The 20,258-nt window shown below is 37.8% G+C and overlaps 1 protein-coding gene across 1 annotated transcript; it reads left to right on the plus strand.

The window, feature by feature from the left end:
* Positions 1–4,307: 4,307 nt before the first annotated feature.
* On the plus strand, positions 4,308–20,061 carry LOC148845680 (FAD-dependent oxidoreductase family protein). The gene is made up of 5 exons (XM_088952882.1): positions 4,308–4,719; positions 12,060–12,341; positions 12,543–12,979; positions 16,824–16,983; positions 19,775–20,061. Exons 1-5 carry the CDS (start codon positions 4,435–4,437, stop codon positions 19,886–19,888), a joined length of 1,278 nt encoding a protein of 425 aa, XP_088809008.1. The 5' UTR covers positions 4,308–4,434; the 3' UTR covers positions 19,889–20,061.
* Positions 20,062–20,258: the final 197 nt, after the last annotated feature.

The raw sequence follows: 20,258 nt of genomic DNA on the forward strand, positions 1-20,258 counted from the left end.
AGGAAATTTTGGATAAGTTTGCTTTAGCTTTTGGCCAATTACCAAATTATTCAAAATCAACCATCACCTTTTCTAAAAGCATCCGTAATAGACATAAAAAAAATCATGATTAAAATCTTCAAAATTCCTCTTGAAAAGAAAAAAATAAAAAAAGGTACCCTGGTGCTCCTATCATTGATGGGAGAGTCTAAAAGGATGTTTTTAAATTCCTGAATGAGATAATGGCCAAAAAACTTGCTGGTTAGAAAAAAAAGTACCTTTCCCCTTGAGAGAAAGCTTATTTTAGTTAATTCAACAGCGTCCATAATTCCTCAATTTGTTCTACAATCTTTCAAAATTCTCAATAATATCATTAATGACCTAGAGAAAAATTTAGAGAGATTTTATATAGTCAAGCTCAAGAAACTCCAATCCCATCCACCTTGTTAACCAGAAGAGAGTTTGCTCCTCCAAGTTTACGGGTGGTTTGGGTTTGAAAAATCTCAAATGGATTGGCAAAGCTCTCTTGGCAAAGCTTGGGTGGAAAATCATCAGAAATTAAGAGAACTTGTGGGTTAAAGTAGTAAGTGGAAAGTATTCAAGTAAATACTTTTTCTGGGAATTGAAGTTATTTCGAAGAAAGGTATTTATTGCAACAAGAGAGCTGCTTAGGAGGGGTATGAGTAGAAAATTAAAAATGGGAATCTCATTAAGTCCCGTAAAAGAAACTTGGGTGGGTTCTAACCCCATTGTAGAGGAGGTCAATCCTGAAAATATTTCAAATATTGAGATGCCAATGAGTAGTGTGATTAACCAAGAGAGGAATGTTTGGAAGGAAGATCACATTAGAGAGTTGGTCTTGATTTCAGTTTGGAATCATATAAAGCCTCACATAATTCTCTCAAGCCATTATGGGGATAAGATAGTATGGAAGTTTGCTTTAGATGGTAATTTTTCTGTGAAATTTGCTTATAATGAAGAATGCCGAATTAATGGGGGAAATGAAAGAATAGACAATTTGTTAAAAAGTATTTGGAACCTTAAAGTCCCCAAAATTAAAGTTTTTTTTTTTTTTTTTGGTTTTTAGTGGCAAGTTGCCCACTAAAAATAAGCTTATTGTGAGAGGCCTAAACATTGAGGGTAATTGTGACCATTGTGGTAAAGAAGAGAATGTGGATCATTTATTCCTTAATTTCAATTTATCCAAACAAATTTGGTCTACAATAAATACAAGTATCCCAGTTCCAAATGGTAATAATTTGATTATTAATAACTAGTGGATCAGAATTTTTAAGTGGCTGAATCCTCCTGATGATCTCCTTGAAAAACTTCTTGTTATTCTTTGGTTTATTTGGAAAAATAGAAATGATAAATGCTTTAACAATAAAATCTCTTACTCATATTATTTTGGAGAGAGCTTCTAACTATATGTGTGTTTTGGAAAACGTCCAAAATGATGAAGCAAATGATGGTTGGTGTAATCCAAAACCTGGGACCATAAAGATAAATTTTGATGCTTCTTGCAAAAATGATGGTTGGTGCTCTATTGCTAGGAATCATTTGGCTTCGGTTGTTGACCTAAAAGCTTATAGCATTGGTTTTACTTCTATCAACTTAGTTAAAGCATAAGTTGCTTGGGAAGCCATCAACATTGCCTCCAACTTCAAGGATTTCCTGGTTGTGATTGAAGGTGACTCCAAGCTCGTCATCGATTGACTGAGGAAGATAGCGAAGCCCCATGGAGACTGGAGAACATCATCCAAGAATGCCTTAGTGCTTGTCACCGCTGTTGGGAAGAAACTAAGTTTATTCACAAACTATTTCTCTCCCAAAAATAAAAACTTGTAGATATTGAGCTATCACAATTCCAAGCAAGATATCAACAAAAACAATCATAAGCCAAGCAGAGAAACACGATATTTAACGTGGAAAATCCCTCCAATGTGAAGGGTAAAAAAACCACGGGGCCAAGGAAACCCAACAAAAAATCTCCACTAATAATTTGAGGTAACAATTACAGTAACTCAAACACCACAATATGCTCACAAACTTAGAGCAAATACAGATTCTCAAACATACAAACGAGAATACCAAAGGTGGTGAAAAATAACAGTCAGAAAAACTCACAAACGCGGTTACTGTTCAGGCCACAACATGGAGACCTTCACTACTCCAAATCAGATCTCCACCGTTCAAATCGTAGGTCTTTAAGTTTCGAACAATTCCACCAAATTGCAGTCAAATCGAACCACAAATGACCCTTGATCAGAGTAATTGATGAAGACTGCCGCGAGATGTTTTCTTTTCCCGAACAATTACAAGTTGCTTCTGTTCGACCACAAATAACCGGAGATTCAGAGCTTCGATCAAAGATCCGACCGTTCAGAATGAAGAAAAATGAGTCATCCACTTACTATCCAAATTTCTGCTCGATCGGACGGTGAATCGGAAAGTTCCGGCCGTTTGATGAACTATGCGCACTGAGAAATCTATGCGCGCAAAAAGGATCTAACCCTACTTTTTTTTTTTTTTGAAAAAAAAAAACAGTTGGCTGAAGGAGAATGGGCTATAATATGGGTCAATATCCCATAATGGGCTGGGCCCAACAATCACTTCAACTCTAGCATCATCTTTCACCATGCATATCGTGAAGCAAAGCAGGCTATGGATTGACTAGCACATAAAATTATTTCTGGTGGTTTTGCTAATGTAGAAAATCTCCCTTGGGACCATAGTTTTATTTGTTTTTTGTGATTTATGCGGCAAAACTACCCCATTTGTGTAGGTCCTCCTATTTTCTATCAAAAAGAAAAAAGGAAGAAAGAAATGGCTAACCAATTAGCTGAATCTAAAAGGCTTATTAGGACCTGTCTCTTATTGCAAATGAACTCTAACCGGAACTGTTTTAGTTGGAGCAGGTTTGTGGCAATGATTTAGGCATCACATCAACTTCGATCCTACCCGAAGTGTTATAGGAATGAAAAGAAGGACTAAGATTTTGGCTTTCTAGAAATTTTAGGTAATTAAATTTCAAAATTATTTCTTATGTTTTTTTAGTATTTCCTTTGGGAATAATGGATTTTAGTGTTCGGTTATTTTCTTGGGAAAGATTGTGGTTTTGGCATTTTTGAAAGGGGAATAATCTCTATATTTGTTTTTTTTTTTTTTTGTTTGAAGAGACTCTATATTTGTTTATTGTACTAAAGGTTTACTTGGAAATTTTAGTTTTAATTTTTCCATAGTCTCAAGAGGTTTTCTAGTCTAAGGGTAAATTTGTCATTTAAAAAGTAAAACATTATGATGGTGTTTGGAAGTGTGGGCATTTTTTGGGACCAATTTTCAAGAAAAAATGCCCATACTTCTAATACTCGTTTTTCACAAAAAAAAAAAAAAAAAAAACGCTTCTGTCACGTAGGCAGTGAGCAACACTGCTGGTTGGTAAGGTGATTTTCATCACCATTTTTCATGTATGTGTTGACAAGTAAGCACCACATAGGATACACATCAATCAACCGTTGGGGAAACGGTTCACCGATGCATAAAATGCCAAATTTGGTGTCCCGATTTATAAGACATGCCCGATTTTTTAATAAACACCTGAACCAAACATTCATATATATGGGCGTTTATTGAAATGCCTATGTGAATCCGACGTGATACCGTTTTTTTTTTTTAAATAGCCACAATTCCAAACATCCCCTATATCAGTATTTTCGATCAGAAAAGCTAACGAAGTTACATTAATTATAGGGGAGGTTTTTGTTATAGTCAAAATGCAGAGGAGTTTTTTTGTGATTGTCAGAAACCCTAAAGGTGATATTTATATTTTACTAAACGGATTAGGACTTTAAGATTCAACCTCGTGTAAGTTGTAACATGACGTGAGACGTCAGTTGTCTGATTTAGGGGTGCTCATGGTTCGGTAATCGAACCATGGGCTTATTTTTTAAACTAAAACGGAGTTATTGATAATCGAAATTGAATTAAAGCCAATCAGTTAACTGGTTGACCAGTTTGATTAACCATTGATTCGATTCGTCAATTCGTTAGTTTTTTATTATTTATAATATATATTATAAAAATATATAATAAAATATTAAAAATATATAAAATATTGTATTTTAAATATTAAATAATATATTATTATAAATATATATTTATTAATTTATAATATATAAAATATAATATATATATATATATATACACAAAAAATACATAATATATAAATATATGTATTTTGATCGATTCAATTAATCATCGATTTTCTATTTTCGTTAACCAAAACTAAACCCATACCTTCAATTTTTTTAAAATACCACACCCACCGATAAAATTAGCCGAATTTCCGAGACTTGGAGTGTGCTGAGTGGAGACTGTCCAAAACGAAGTCAGAAAAATAAATCGGCAGTTGTCTCGCCCTAGGTTGATCGCGACTGACTATTCGAAAATCGAAAGATGCTCGATTCCATGTTACGGAACTTGAGCAAACCCATAAAAAACATATCTAGATGGGTGAAATCACAGAGTTTAAGTACCTATCTCGGGAATACACCGAAAGAAGCGGTCGATTGTGTTGTGATTGGAGCTGGGGTGGTCGGAATTGCAGTGGCAAGAGAGCTAGCTTTGAAGGGTAGAGAGGTTTTGGTGATCGAATCTGCTTCCACTTTCGGTACTGGAACCAGTTCACGCAACAGCGAAGTCATCCATGCTGGGATTTATTACCCTCCGAAGTCTCTTAAGGTACGAGTTAATACTAATAGATACCCATCTCGGATTTATTGTCTTTGGTCTTTGGGTTCTGTTTCATTAAAACAAAAGAAAAAGAAACCATCGCCAGACATCTCTCTATAAGGTCAGACCATTTACATGGAAGGAAATGGGTTCAAAGTCCAAACCACTCGAACCGTTGGCCTAGATGGGAGCTATGAAAGAAATGAACCGAGAACTGTTTCTGAGTTTATGCTCACTTGCACTGATGTAAGTGCAATTAAGCTGAGTGTACATTTTGGTTTGCCTTTGCTCCCAGAAATATGTAGGAACCAAGGTTGTCATTTCAACCCAAGTAACGGATCCCACTTGAGTGAGGACTGAGGAGAATCGAGGATTGGGACAAAAAAGGCGTCTGAAGGTTATGGAGGGGGGAGAGAAGGAGAGGGGGTCAATGGGAGAGAGGGAAACAGAGGGAAGCTTTTTGGGGTACCAAAAGAAAAGGGCGAGGAATCAACGGCTTCAGGTTAGGTTATGTGGACTGAGGAGTTTCTGGGAGTGTCGTTCAAGGGTCTTGAGGAAGAAAAAAATAAAGCTGTTGAGTCATGAGTGCAATTGAACATATAGAGCATTGGAAGAAAGGGGTCACATAAATGTCAAGAAGGGTAGATGAGCTAACAAGAAGAGCTGGGAGAGCCTTCGGTTCACTTGAGGTTTAAATGATAGGGCAGGCAACCTTGAGGGTTCTGCTAGGGGTAGGAGGAGGAATAATGGAATTTGCTAATGGATCTCATACAAGTTACTCATGGAAAACATTTAGCTTATCTCTTGGAATATCAGAGGTTTGTGCTTAGAGAAAAGGCGATTGTTTGTGTTTTCATCAAGCACTAGAAGCTGGATGTTTTGCTGTTATAGGAAACAAGGATTATGAAACGGATGCTGTCATCACTAAGAGTGTATGCGGGGATAGACTATTAGACTGGGATGCAAAGCCACTTAACAGGATAGCAAGGGTTATCATCATTATGGGAGAAAATGCATATTGTCCTTGTATCTATAGAATTCATCTTGGCTTTGCAAAGCCAGTTAACGGGATAGCTAGGGGGATCATCACTATGTGGGATGGGAGCAAATGCAAATTAACCTTGTATAGAATCAGGGAACGCTTGGTGATTGTAGAATTCATCTTCGCTGATGGTTTCAAGGGAATCATCCCTAATATCTATGGCCCAAATAGGGATGCCAATAGAGGCAGGACTACGTTAAGATCTATTGGAAACTAGAAGACAGTTTGTTAGCTCGTGGGCCATAGGTGGAGATTTAATACAATTAGGTTTGGAGATGAGAATGGGGATTCTTGGATAACCAGGGCAATACAAGGATATTTTTTTTTGATAAGTAAAAGAACAATAAAGTACAATCTGGCTAGGTGTTAAGGTAGCACCTAACAACAGCAGCAAGTACATCAATAACATATTTTCAATTATCCATATCATAATTTTGAAATCCCACCACCTCCCATAAGCTTTCTCCTATGTCTACTCTCTTGACCTGAGAAAACTCAGGCAATATCAAAACCCAATCTGCAACAGATTTGCCAACAGCTGCCACCAATTTGTCCAGCTTCCATTCCTTATCTTCAAAAAGTCTTCTGTTCCTTTCCTTCGATATATTCCAGCAAATGGAAACTGGAAGACAGCTCCAGATTATTCTAGCCATCTTTTCTCCTCTGATTCTCACCACACTCCTTACTGTTCAATAAAGTGGAGGTGTGGGAGGTGATAAAGGAGATAGATGGAGATAAATCACCGGGGCATGATGGATTAAATTGGAAGCAGTCTCGTTCAGTGCTTTTCTTTTTTTTTTTTTTTTGGATAAATGAATAATTTATTAGAAGAAGAAATCAAGAGCAACCATTACAGAAGGCACTTGGAGAGGCACGAGCTGCGACCTCTCCAACCCATCAAACACTAAAAAGGATTACATCTGAGCCCAATACAATGCTCCCCGGTTGCCCCTTGCTTGGCTAAGCAGTCAGCCATAGCATTGGCGGATCTCCCTACCCATTGTATACTAACATACAAGTTTCTCGTCAAGCATTTGAATCTTTTAAGTTCATTTCTGAAGCACCAAAGTGCAGTCTCTAGGTTCTGTAACCACCCCACAACCACCTTAGAATCACCTTTTATTAGTAGCTGCTCCACTCCTATATGTGTAGCAAGCTGTACCCCTTGTTGTGCAGCTAATAGTTCTGCCCTCATGGAGTCCCCCTCACCTAATGGGCCTGAAAATAGAAGAGCCACAGAACCACTTTCATTCCTTATAACCCATCCCATCCCAGAAGGGCCTGGGTTTCCCAGGCTACTCCCATCAAAATTTAATTTCAAGAAGCCTTTAGGTCGGGGTACCCATCTCATGTGCATCTTTGTCTTCAATGAGGAACTGCTTGCCACTTCTACCCAATGCCTCCACAGGTCATTAAAAGAAAACCACTAAAATAACTCCGAAGATTTTAGCCACACTATAGCCCTGTACGGGATACATTCCTTCAAGTCTTGTTGGCTTTGCACCTTCTTTTGAAATATTCTGGCATTCCTTTCTTCCCACACTATCCAAAGCAGTGTTGCTTCCCTTGCAACCCTCCACATTATTCTTCCTCTTCGATGGTGCCAAGCAAAGGTAGAAGGGTCAAAAAGTAAGCTTACATCTGCTGGACTATTCCACCTGCATCCAAAAATCAAGAAGAGCCAATCCCACAAATCTGCTGTAACAATAAAGAAATTGGTAAACGGTTGCAGTCCTCACCATGGGATCTGCAAAGGGTACACCAATTGGGTGAGATGCAGAGATAGGGCCTTCTCCTTTGTAGATTATCCAAGGTGTTTACTTTCCCATAAAACACTTCCCAACAAAAATCCAAGACCTTAGGGGGAACAGGCTTGCACCATATCTCCTTAAAAGGGAAAGGAGGAGTAGACATTGGACAACAGAGGGCCTTGAAGAAAGAGGCACAAGAAAATCTACCCGAGGGCACAAGATTCCAAAACCTTTTATCTGATTTCATGGGGCCCAAACAAAATTTTTCAAGGGTACTCAAAAGGCAAGAGAGACTCACAATCTCCTCATCCCTTAGACCTTGTCGGAACCCAAAGTCCCAAACTAGAGTCAACAAAGATTCCCAAGGGGAGCAAAAAGAAGAAACAAGCTCTTTCTTGTACTTTTAGTGTTCAAAATCCCAGTTAGGATTTCTAACATATTGGAAAAGATGATGAGAGACTTCCTTTGGGAATCGGGAGAAGAGAAGAGAGTGGTGGCTTGGGTCTCGGGAACATTAGAAAAAGGAATTTGGCCCTTATGGGGAAATGGCTGTGGAGATTCCCATTAGAGAAGGAGAAATTATGGGCCAAGATAGTGGCAAGCATACATGGACTGGAGTTGAATGGATGGAATGTGGGAATTCGAGCTAGGACCACAAGCACTTCACCTTGGAAAGCCATCCATGAGTTGTTACCAATTTTTTCCCCTCTTATCAGGTATGATTTGAATTCAGGCAATTCCATAAAATCTTGGGAGCATACTTGGGTGGGGGGTTCCCCCCTAATGGACCAGTTTCCTTCTTTGTATGCCCTATTTGACTTTAAAAATGAGCCAGTTTCCTCTTTCATCACTCCTTCCTTTTCCATCTCTAGTTTTGGGTGGAATTTGGGTTTACGAAGGGTTGTAAGAGACTTAGACCTTGATAATATCTCGAATCTCCTTCAGCTTCTGGACAATATTTTCTTAGACCCTACTAAGGTGGACTCTAGAATCTGGACCCCCACCCCCACTAGTTATTTCTCCTATGCCCTTTTCTTCAAAGTTTTAAACCAGTCCACCAGTCCTGTAGCCCTTCCTTTTCCTGTTAATGAGGTTTGGTGTAGACCAATTCCTCCCAAGGTTGGTAGTTTTTGCTGAGAAGCCTTTCTGGAAAGCTTCAACACTAGTGATCCTGCTCCAAAAGAAAAGACCCAATATTTGTTTGTCCCCTCACTGGTGTGTTCTTTGTAAAGATGATGGGGAGATTGGTTTTCATCTACTAGTGTCTTGCCAATTTGCTAAGTCTATTTGGGAGTGGGCTTTCTCCCTATTTGGGTGTAGCTAGAGCCCTCCATCAAATTTGCAAAATATGTTTTTCCCTTCTTTTTTCAGGTGGCATATGAAAAGGGGAAGGATTATGTGGAGAGGACTGAGGACTGCGGTTTGTTGGTCCTTATGGGAAGAAAGAAACTCCAGGATATTCTCTGAAGCAAAGAGAGGTGCTGAAGAACTAAGGGCTCTAATCCTTATAAGGGCCGTATTGTGGCTGAAATCCCTAGAGCTATTCACAGATTATATAGTGGATGACATGTTAAGGATTTGGGGTGAGATTGCTAAAAATAGTGATGAATGTGTCTTGGACCCCCCCTGCAAGTTTCATAAAATTTAATTTTGATGGGAGTTGCAAAGGGAATCTTGGACAATTAGGGATTGCGGGTGTTTTCAGGGATGAAAATGGGGTTGTCTTAGCCATGTTTTCAGGCCCAATTGGAGTGGGTGACTCTCTTAGAGCCGAGATGCATGCAGTTATGGAAGGAATCCGGAAAGCTAGGGAGATGAATATCAACAAACTCATAATTGAGGGGGATTCGGAGGTGGTGGTAGGATGGCTGAATAAAGATAATAGTGGTTTATGGCATTACAGTAATGTGAGGAGGAAATTTAGATTGCTGGTTCGAGGAATGGAAGTTAAAATTATTTGGGTAAAAAGGTCAGCCAATTCTTTTGCTAATGGGTTAGCTAAACAAGGGGTGGAGAGGGAGTCAATGTTTTGGGCACAACTGTAATTTTATTCTTCTTCCCCTTTCTCTTTCTCTTTTTTCTCTTTTCTTTTCCTTTCTTGGGTCTCAACCGTATTTGGAAGATAAGAAAGTTAGTCTTCCTAATTGTAATTTTTATTGAAATTACATAATGAATTGTGTTATTGATAAAAAAAAAACTTTTTCTTGTACCGGGAGATAGTGTATAAAGATGGAAAGAGGTCCTTCAAAGGAGCCTCTTCAACCCGAATATCTTCCTAAAAGAGAACCAAATTAACAGTATACACATCATACTTGAGAAAATTGTTAAGTTGAGAGAGGGCACTGTGGATTGCCTTCCAAGGTGTTGCCAAAGTTGCTCGCCAAGAGACCCCAACATCCCATCCATTCTCTGAGTGGCCATGAATACTTCCTATCACCTCAAACCACAATCTTTCTCTCTCTAATGGCCATCTCCATAGCCATTTCCCCAACAAAGCCTTATTCTTTTGCATCAAGTTCCCTATTCCTAGACCTCTCTCTTCTTTACTTTTGCACACCACCTCCCACTTCACAAGATGATTCTAACTTCTTTCCCTCGGTTCCCGAAGGAGGTCCCTTGTTAACTTTTCTAGCTTCTTAGCTTCTCTAGAGGGAATCCTAAAGACTGACAAGAAATAAGTTGGTAGGTTAGATAGGGTGGCTCTAATTAGGGTAATCCTACCCCTCAAAGAAATATAATTCTTCTTCCAAGAAGGCAATCTCTTCTCAAACTTCTCTAATACCGGGCACTAGAAACTGCTCTCCTTGGGGTTTGCCCCTAAAGGAAGTCCTAGGTAGGTCATGGGCCAAGTTGCTATAGAACACTCTAAACACCCTGCAATCGCCTCCACCTCTCTATTATCCAAATTTATCCCTACAATATTGCTCTTTTCAAGGTTAACTCTCAGATTGGACACACTTTCAAACCTTTTCACCAACAACTTTAGATTCCTTATCTACTCCAAGTCCCCTCCTTCACCAAAAACTAACATATCATCTGCAAATTGAAGATGGGTGACTGACACTCTAGTCTTGCCTGTTTTCTATTTTCCAACCATTTACTAAATTCTCCCTATCAGCCTTCGAGATCATTCTACTTAGCACACCAATTAACAAGGTGAAAAGAAGGGCAAGAGAGGGTCCCCTTGCCTTATTACCCTTACAAGCTGGGAAAAAAAACCTTTACCCCCCCCCCCCCCCATTATTAATCAGGAGAGAGAAGTAACTCACACAACCAAAAATCCACTGGCAGTCTGGCACCAAGTTTCTCCAAAACCACACTTCCTCAAAACTTATTAAAGGAAATGCCAATCCACTAAATCATAGGCCTTTTCTAGTTCAAGCTTGCAAACAAATCCCTTCTTTTTGGATCTTCTTATTTCTCCCAGGCATTCATTAGCTACCAATATTTGGTTTGTAATTTGCTTTCCTTGTAGAAAAGCCCCCTGGTATTTTCTGATTAGGGAAGGAATAACCTCTTTAATCCTCAAAGACAACACCTTACCTAAGATTTTGTAGATACTAGTTGCCATACTTATTGGTCTAAAATCCTTAGGGAGGATAGCATTAACCTTCTTAAGGATAGCCAGGAAAGTAGCATTGACTCCTGGGCTTACTATATGATTGTTTGCAAACTCTCTAAACACCTCGCAAAGATCTTCTTTGAAAATCTTCCAGCAATCTTGAGATAGACTACTACATTTTGGCAGTACAAGAGTGTCACCTTGGCATGATAAACTCCCCAAGTTTATCAATTGGCTGAGAACATTATAAGTTAACATAAGTCTCATAAATGTCTAGCTTAAGGGATATTACACAGAAACATACCATATACACATGAAACAATAATGAATTGGATTTATTCAACAACAAATATCAGTTTACATCATTCCTGTTGGAGCTGAGGGCATACATTGCCTAACACTTATGATATGGCCCAGGCATTAAGTTTGTTCTCGTGTCTCACTTAATATTCAGGAATGCGTGAAAGGGAGTGAACAGACAAGACTTATCGCATTACTCATCAAAAAAGAGAAAAAAAAAAGATTCAGGAATGAGTGGGCACCCATCATTTTTAGGTTTTTATGTAAAGACTGATGACATATAGTTATATATTTTGATGTTATATCTGTACTTACTTTTTGTACAGTTTAAGGGTATCTTGCCTTCCTTTGTAGTAATACAATTTCCTTTTATCAGTTATCAAAAAACAAAGAACTATAACATATTCAAAAATAAAGAAAGGCTATCATCTAATGTGTCCCAACTATTTGGAGTCTTGGTAGGGGTGGACTGGATATAGATATCACCTTTATTCAAAAAGGAAAAAAGAAAATGATGATCCTAAATGAATACTTTTGGACATTAGAAGGAACATGTTGAATAGTTCCACAAACCACCTTCAGTTCATTTGCATTCTATATAAATCTATGTTCTTTTCTAGAATGAATTTTGGGGTGCTGTTTTTAGGTTCAATGACCAGTAAACTGGAAAATCTTATGTGCATTTATTTCATAGGCAAATTTGTGTATAAGAGGGAGAGACCTGCTGTACAAGTATTGCTCTGAACGTGGGGTCCCTCATACACGAGTTGGTAAACTCATTGTTGCTACTGGATCCTCAGAGATTCCAAAGTTGAATGACATTCTGGATCGTGGGATAGAAAATGGGGTTAAAGATCTGAGGATGATTGAAGGTTCTGATGCTATGCAGATTGAACCAGAACTGCAATGCGTGAAAGCAGTAATATCACCTTCTACTGGGATAGTTGATACCCATTCACTCATGCTATCTTTAGTGGTATGTAATTTCTTCTTTCTTTGGATTGGTTGGTGTCTTACCCTATAATGGCTCATCAAGTAGATTCTGTTTTTTCCTATAAAAGAAAAGAAAGCTTTTTAAGACATCAAATAGATGCGTTTGACTTATTCTCTTCCAGTTTACAAACGCTAGGGTAATTACTTCATATTAACAGGGATGCTCATGGCAATGTGGATCCAGGGGGATGCTGAGAATCATCGAGCAAATTTCTGCTACAATACTACTGTTATTGGAGGCTATCTTGAAGATAATCGCATGTTTCTCCATATTTCTGAAAGGAAGGATCTTGAAAACTGCATTGGCAAGTCTCCACTTCTCCCAGATCTTATCGTCATCCCCAGGCTTGTAATGAACTCTGCAGGTTTGAGTGCTCCATTCCTTGCAAAAAGATTCAGTGGCCTTTCACCTGGCATTGTTCCTGCTTCTTATTTTGCTCGTGGTTGCTACTTCACGCTATCAAATGTTAAGACTCCTCCTTTCAAACATTTGATTTATCCTATACCTGAGGATGGTGGCATTGGTGTCCATGTTACACTGGATTTGGATGGCCATGTCAAATTTGGCCCAGATGTAGAATGGATCACTGACATAGATGATGCATCTATCTTTTTGAATAAGTATATTTTATATCTTTTTTTCTTTAAATCTTTTTATTATTAATATTTTGGGTTTTCTAGCATTTAAAAAGCATATTAAACTGGTAAGTAGCCAGATATTTTCAATTATATTTTACTGTTGTCTTCTGAGATCAAACATGCTGCTGCTACTGCTACTGAAAATAACTAGGATTGTCAGGCTTTCTTTTAGACAGCTAGCTGTTTGGTGTTAACAAAAATGCATCCATAGAAAGGAATAAGCAGATACATGTTCATAAAGTTTCTCCCAGCTGCTTCAATTGATCAACACATTTTTTTTATAAGTGCATAAACACTTGGGTTCATACAATTGGCTCCAAATGGTTGGATTGAAGCTTTGTTGAGTAGATTCTTTCTAGCATTATCAGACTTTCTCATAAGAACCTAGCTGTTTGATGTTTAACAGAAATGCAACTGTGCAAATGAATAAGCAGATACATGTTCATAAAGTTTCTCCCCCCATCTTTCTTTGCCTTACACACCCAATCCCATCTTACCAAATGGAACTTCTTTTGCGCTACTTTTACATTCCAGTCCACAAAACTCCCTCTGAAGCCTTTCAATTTCTTGACTCACCACTGCCAGAACCTTTAGTAAAGACAAATAGAAGAATGTGGTGCTTCTGTCCAGACTCCCAAGAGGTGGTGATTGATCCAGACAGGGCTGATGCAAGGTGGTGAAAGGAAAGCATAAATGGCAAGTTTTCAGTCAAATCTTCTTACAAAATTCTGGTCCAGAATCATGTGGAGAGACACTCCATTGGAGGTGTGTGGGGAAATCCAATTCCTCCTAGAGTTGAAGCTTTTGCGTGGCTGGTGGCAATGGATAACATTCTTACTCAAAGACCATTTGAGGAGAAGAGGTTTCTACTTGGTAAATAGATGCATTCTTTGCAAGTCGGAATCTGAAGATTTTATGCACTTAATGGTGGACTGTGTATTGTAAGCTGCCTTTGGTTCTTCTTTCAACTGTTTAGGGTGAGGGGATGGGATCCTCAGTCGCCTAAGGAGATCTTTGAGCAGTGGCCAGCATTTAATGGGAGTAAGAAGGCAAAAATGATGTGGAGCTGTGTTCCCTTTGCAATCTGTTGGGAGGTGTGGAAAGAGAAGAATAGAAGAATTTTTAATGATAAAAAGAAGAGCAAGGAGCGGCTATGTGCTTCCATTGGCTGGAGGGTATTGGATTGGTTTTTGGTTCTTCCAGAGTTTGAGGGATCCAAGAAAAAAGATTTTGGCTCTGATTTATGGATTTCAATAAACAGCGGTTAATGGGATTGTTTGATCTTGTTCTTGTTTCATTTGATGGGTTGTTTTCTTTGTTTCGGTAGGTGACGCCTTATCACCTGGAACCCTTGTGTCTCTTTCTTATTTAATACATTTTCTTCTTTATTTATCTTCAAAAAAAGTTTCTCCTAGCCACTTCAATTGATTAACACGTGTTTTGAAGTGCTAAACACATGTGATGTAGCGCGATATGGTCACTCCTAGCTGGTAGGGGCCTCGCTCCTAGCTGGCAACGGACAACACCTAAGAAGGAGAAGAAGATGAAGGATTCCCGGGGAGCTCGCCCAGCGGGAACACCCTGATGCTTAAGTTAGAACTCGGTGGAAAGCTTAGAGAGTAGTGAAGGAAAATGAGCTAAGAGTGGAGATGCACACTTTTCCGATTACCTTTTTCCTTGGGGGTCAGAGCCCTTTCATATTAATGCTCTGTCAAATCGGGTGTAACCGCCTCTAATTCTCTACTACAGCCGTTATTTTCCAGGCTGATTCGATTGGTGCAGGTATCCGTCGGAGAGTACGGTCCTGTCAGTTAAGAGACGTTATGCAGAGCCGGCATGCACAATGCCACCTGTCGTGAGACGTGGGCACAGTCTTCTGGACTGGCAGGTGCTGCGCCGTCAGACAAGGGACGTGAGAGCAGTCTTGACAGGCACAGTCTTGTCGGATGAGAAGTTTCTCGAAGACTCCAGGTTACTCAATAGCGAGCTCCTTTGTAGCGAACTCCTTCGTAGCGAGCTCCAATAGCGAGCTGCCTTGTGGTGAGTTATTCTGCTGTGGTTTCAGCGAGCTCATTACACCGAGTTGTGGCCAAGCTGTCATGCTGAGGTGTCATTTATGTCGAGTCATATCCACGTGTCCCTTAGTTAGGAGGTCGGGTGAAATCACCCTTCATCAACATGGATTCATATAATTGACTCCAAATGGTTGGTATCAAGCTTTGTTGAATTTAGTCTTAAGGTTTTTTGTTCTTAAAGCTGAAAAGAAGGATTTCAAATTTTCAACTAGAAACTGTTCTTTCTACTCCCAAAAATTGATAGTGATACAATGAATAAAATACCAAATTCTTTTGTGTTTGACCTGCAAAATAATATACAAATATGTTGAGGGTGTTGATTTTATATGAGAGGATTATTTTTGATAATCAGGGGTATCTAAGTATATTTCTTCATCAATTTGTAAACCTAGAAATCTATTTGACTGAGAAAGCAATTCATTCTCACACCAGTTTTCTATCTTCCCTACTTTTTTTTTTCTCTTTTGACTCTCAAATCTTCACCTATTTAATCTTTTGTTAATCAACTTGGTTTTAGTTTAAACATTTATTCTCACACCACTTTTCAACCCGCAGTCAAACTGACTTGTTGGTCTGGTTAACCCATCACTGGGCCAGAATTCCAGGTCTGTTTTAGTACCAAACTGCTTGCCTGCAAAAAACTGTTGACTCAGTCAACAACTTGGTGACCCAACCTTTCACTGCTAAACCATTCAAGGATCAACTATTAATTCTCATGTCTGGTTTTTGAATTTTTAGCCATTTCTATCATGTTTGGAATGGACAATTGGAAACTGTTCTACCATTCAGTTTTATGTTTACTATCTTTACTCATTTTTCCTTTAAATATTAGTTCTTTTCTCTCCTCTTTTATAGTGCCTCAGATCACATGATTGGTATATTTTCATTCTCTCGTTCCTATTGATGACTCCTTGTTCCTATTTCAGGGAAAGGTGATATGATATGATGCTTAGTTATTAGAGAAGCTCCTTTTCCTTCTGTCTTTCTTTTTATCTTCTTAAAACCCATGTATCTTCAATGTTTTAATGATGAAGTCCTTGAGAAAAGCATAAATTCTATATATAATATGTGATAGGATGTATTAACACACATAATATGTAACCATGATAATAATATCACAAGAAGGTGCACTGCCTTGTGATTTTTTGTCACCCTGGTGAGCACATTTTTAATATAAGCAATGACACTTAGGCGAGGCACCCAACTGAGAGCACTTTGTCACCTAGGCAATGGCTTAACAACTATGCCTGAAGGTAACTTGGTATGAGTTGTTTTAGATTTGAAAAGGCATACACAATGTTAGTCCCAGCTATCTAGTGTCTAGGGAGGGGTGGACTGGAGACGGGCCTAAATGAATGTTTTCGAAATAAATGAAATGGAGACTTGGTTGCATTGGATAAATTTCCTCAGGATTCTATCTTTCCAACACATCTGAGATGTTCTTTTTTCTTCTTATTTTAGCATTAGCTTTGTCAATAAAAGTAAACTATTATTGTATTTGTTTCCTTTCCTTAAAATATTCCTGGAACGAGCATTGCTTAATATAAATTTCCATGTTGGCTAGAACATAGTAGGTGCAGAATGTCTCTTTCACATAAAAATAAACAGTAAAGTTGAAACTTCATCTTGGTGTTTCTTTCTTCTTTTTCTCTTTTTTCCTTGCAAAAGATGATTAAATTGTTTTCACCATTATGTATATCCAATTGAAACTGACCTAGTTTTTGCAAATCTATCTGTTTTTCTTTTTCCAGGTTTGATTATTCCGTTCATGCTGATCGTGTTGAGAGTTTTTATCCAAAAATAAGGAGATATTATCCTAACCTTAAGGATGGATCTTTAGAGCCAGGATATGCAGGAATTCGACCAAAGCTCTCTGGTCCTAAACAACCTCCTGTTGATTTTGTTGTACAGGTTCTCTTGCAGAGTCCCTTTTTACCTTTAAATCAGTTTTTTTTTTTTTTTAGATAAGTAATTTTTTTCCCTCTGGGGTTCTAGCTTCTAAGCATTATTTATATAGACCATTTCTGGCTAAATAGATATTATTGTGCCAGTGGAAGAAACAAAGTTGATCCAAGACAAAACACACTTCGGTAATTATGGTCATATATGACCTTAATCAAATTACATGAAATGGCCACAATGCATATGGATAATATCAGGAGAATTTCTTTGATTAGATGGTTATGGTCATGAAATGAGTCAAATTTGGTCTGGGAGATATCTAGCTCAAAGTACAATACACATCACAATTTTGGAACCTTTTCCTTTGTGCAGGTCATGTAAATAATAACTTACATTAGAGCTATCAATATGTCATATTTTGACCATATGTACCTAGATCCGGATTTGATTTCATTACATGGGATCATAAGATTCATTTCTCATAGTGAAGAAAAATGAAGAGTTCTGAGGACTCTTTGTCCAACAACAGTAAGTACTTGAATGCTGCATCATATTTTCAAAATCATAAAATTAGTAAAACAGAAAGCTTTTATTGTACCTGTATCATCCTTTACCTTTTATGGTTAGGAGAAGGATCACATTCCATTGGTACCCTAAGAATCAGATCAGAACTTCAGAGTGAATAATGAAATATCAAATTGGGTAGCAGACTAGCAGTGAAGTTCCATTTACACTGAGGGTAAATGAAAGTATCTGACCTCAAAAAGGAGATGGTAGTTGTGTCATGGATCTGGAAAAAGGGAATAAGGAAAAGTTCAAAAGAAAGCATTTGAAACACAGTAAGCACAAGTGAAGGTAGAATACTAGAATTCAAACTGATATTAAGAAGAAGGCCGTTAGGTCCTAAGTTGACCTCGCAGGAAACTGGAGTGTGTATTGGTGTATTGTATTGCTATCATTTGTTAGTATTACCTAAACAACTCTAATGAATATCCTTTTACTGGTTTGGATCAAGGAACCAGTGTGTTTTCCCAGATTTATTCTATATGGTGACTGACTGTGCACCTTTGGTGCATAACAGACAGTATTACACTGATACACAATATATACATGCGGACTCACCAGAACTAAAAGCACTAGATACTGTCGTCTACTTTTACCTTCACCAGATTTCCCGCTAAGCATCCATCCATCCTGTTCCTTGCAACAAAGTTCTAAATAAATATCCAGGAAATTAATTGATCAACCATTCACGAGGTAACATGCTGAAGCTGATCTGGGATCCTTCTCTTTTTTCTTTCTTTCTTATGAGAGCAGAGAGCTTGAATACAGTGAAATGAGGAAATTTTCCAGGCACAATTAAGTTTCTGATAACAAAATGGTGCATATCATTTAGCTTTGATATATTCTCTTGGGTGCGATAATTGGTACTCAAGACAATTGACTAAACTGTCTTTAGTCAACTTTCCATTTCCCTGCGCCAATTGAAACTACTTTTAAGTTTGTAAAATGCATTTATTTATATTTATCATTGTAATCTTGCTTCTATTCGTCTCGGCATTTATATTCACTACAACCATAAAACATGTTTAGGCAAATACCATTAGTTACAACCATAAAACAGTTAACAGAGATCTGTCGCAGTATGTCATGTCACTAATGAAACCAACATCACTTAGTAGATGGTTGTATGGTACTAGTTCAGCTAAATTTGTTTGAAATGTTACTAGACTCAACCATTTACTTCATTTAGATTATGGTTTGCAGTCTTCATGGGTGCATCTAGGGTCCTTAAATTTGTTCTTTGACTTTGATTACTTGGGCATTCTTCTTTCTGATATGATTGGTAATAAGACCACAGAGACAACTTAAAGGATATATTGCCTGTTTCAATGTATATATTTGACTTTATATCATATATCTTGTGTTTGTCCATGTGCACATGTGACTTTATTTAGACCACTGTCCTCCAATTTAAATTATATGAAAGGTGTATTTTGTTAAAGTGAATGGAGCCAACTGGCATGCCGTTTCACACACTTGTCATCAGTAGTTTTCTTAAATTATGTAATTTGATTTCAAGTTTTATATTAAACAAAAAAAAATATACATGAAGAATCTGGTTGTAAGATGGTTTCTTGGATTACTTCCCTTGGTGATTTTGCACCGTCACCCAAAGCACTTTTTACTTGGTATTGCATTTGGTAACAAATGATCAAGAAAGAAAACAATGACTTAAATTTGTTCTTTGACTTAGATTACTTGGGCATTCTTCTTTCTGATATGATTGATAATAAGACCACAGAGACAACATAAAGGATATATTGCCTGTTTCAATGTATATATTTGACTTTATATTATATATCTTGTGTTTGTCCATGTGCACATGTGACTTTATTTAGACCACTGTCCTCCAGTTTAAATTAGATGAAAGGTGTATTTTGTTAAAGTGAATGGAGCCAACTGGCAAGCCGTTTCACACACTTGTCATCAGTAGTTTTCCTAAATTATGTAATTTGATTTCAAATTTCATATTAAACAAAAAAAATATACATGAAGAATCTGGTTGTTAAGGTGGTTTCTTGGATTACTTTTCTTAGTGATTTTGCGCCGTCACCCAAAGCACTTTTTACTTTAAAGTATTGCATTTGGTAACAAGTGGTCAAGAAAGAAACCAATGACTTAAACTGTTTTTGATGCTCTTCCTTTTCTATTTTGTTCCAAATCCAGATATGCATATGTGTTGAAATTGTTTTCCCTTTCATATTATTTTTCTCAGAAAAAAGAAACACTTTTGCAGGGTGAAGAGATCCATGGCATACCAGGTCTTGTAAACTTGTTTGGAATAGAGTCACCTGGTCTAACTTCAAGCCTGGCAATTGCTGAGCACGTAGCCGCCAAGTTTTCAAGATAGTTCAGTTTTCTCATGCTCATGCTACTTGAAGGAAGCTAAGATTATCCTTTCTTTGTATATAGTTTTCTGTGGCAGTTGCAATTTTCCTTCTCTCTCCTGCTTCATGTATTCAAGGTGATTTTTTGTGATAATGATTATATACTGTCTTTATATCCATTGGCCAAGTTCAGTAATTTGTTTCTGATTGGTTTGCACCAATGGAACTGGTGATACGTACAAATATGCTTTTTAAGCTAAGTTTGGAAGGAGTAGAAACACAAATATGTAGAGTGCAAAATCTTGTATTTTTTATTATTTTGTATCTATTTGCACTGTACATATTTGGATTACTCCTTCCAAACTGAGCCTTGAGTACCTTTGATGATCCTGC

The sequence above is a fragment of the Nelumbo lutea genome, chromosome 7 (genome assembly GCF_056320005.1).
Source record: "Nelumbo lutea isolate HS-2025 chromosome 7, American lotus-T2T, whole genome shotgun sequence".
NCBI classification, from domain to species: Eukaryota; Viridiplantae; Streptophyta; class Magnoliopsida; order Proteales; family Nelumbonaceae; genus Nelumbo; species Nelumbo lutea.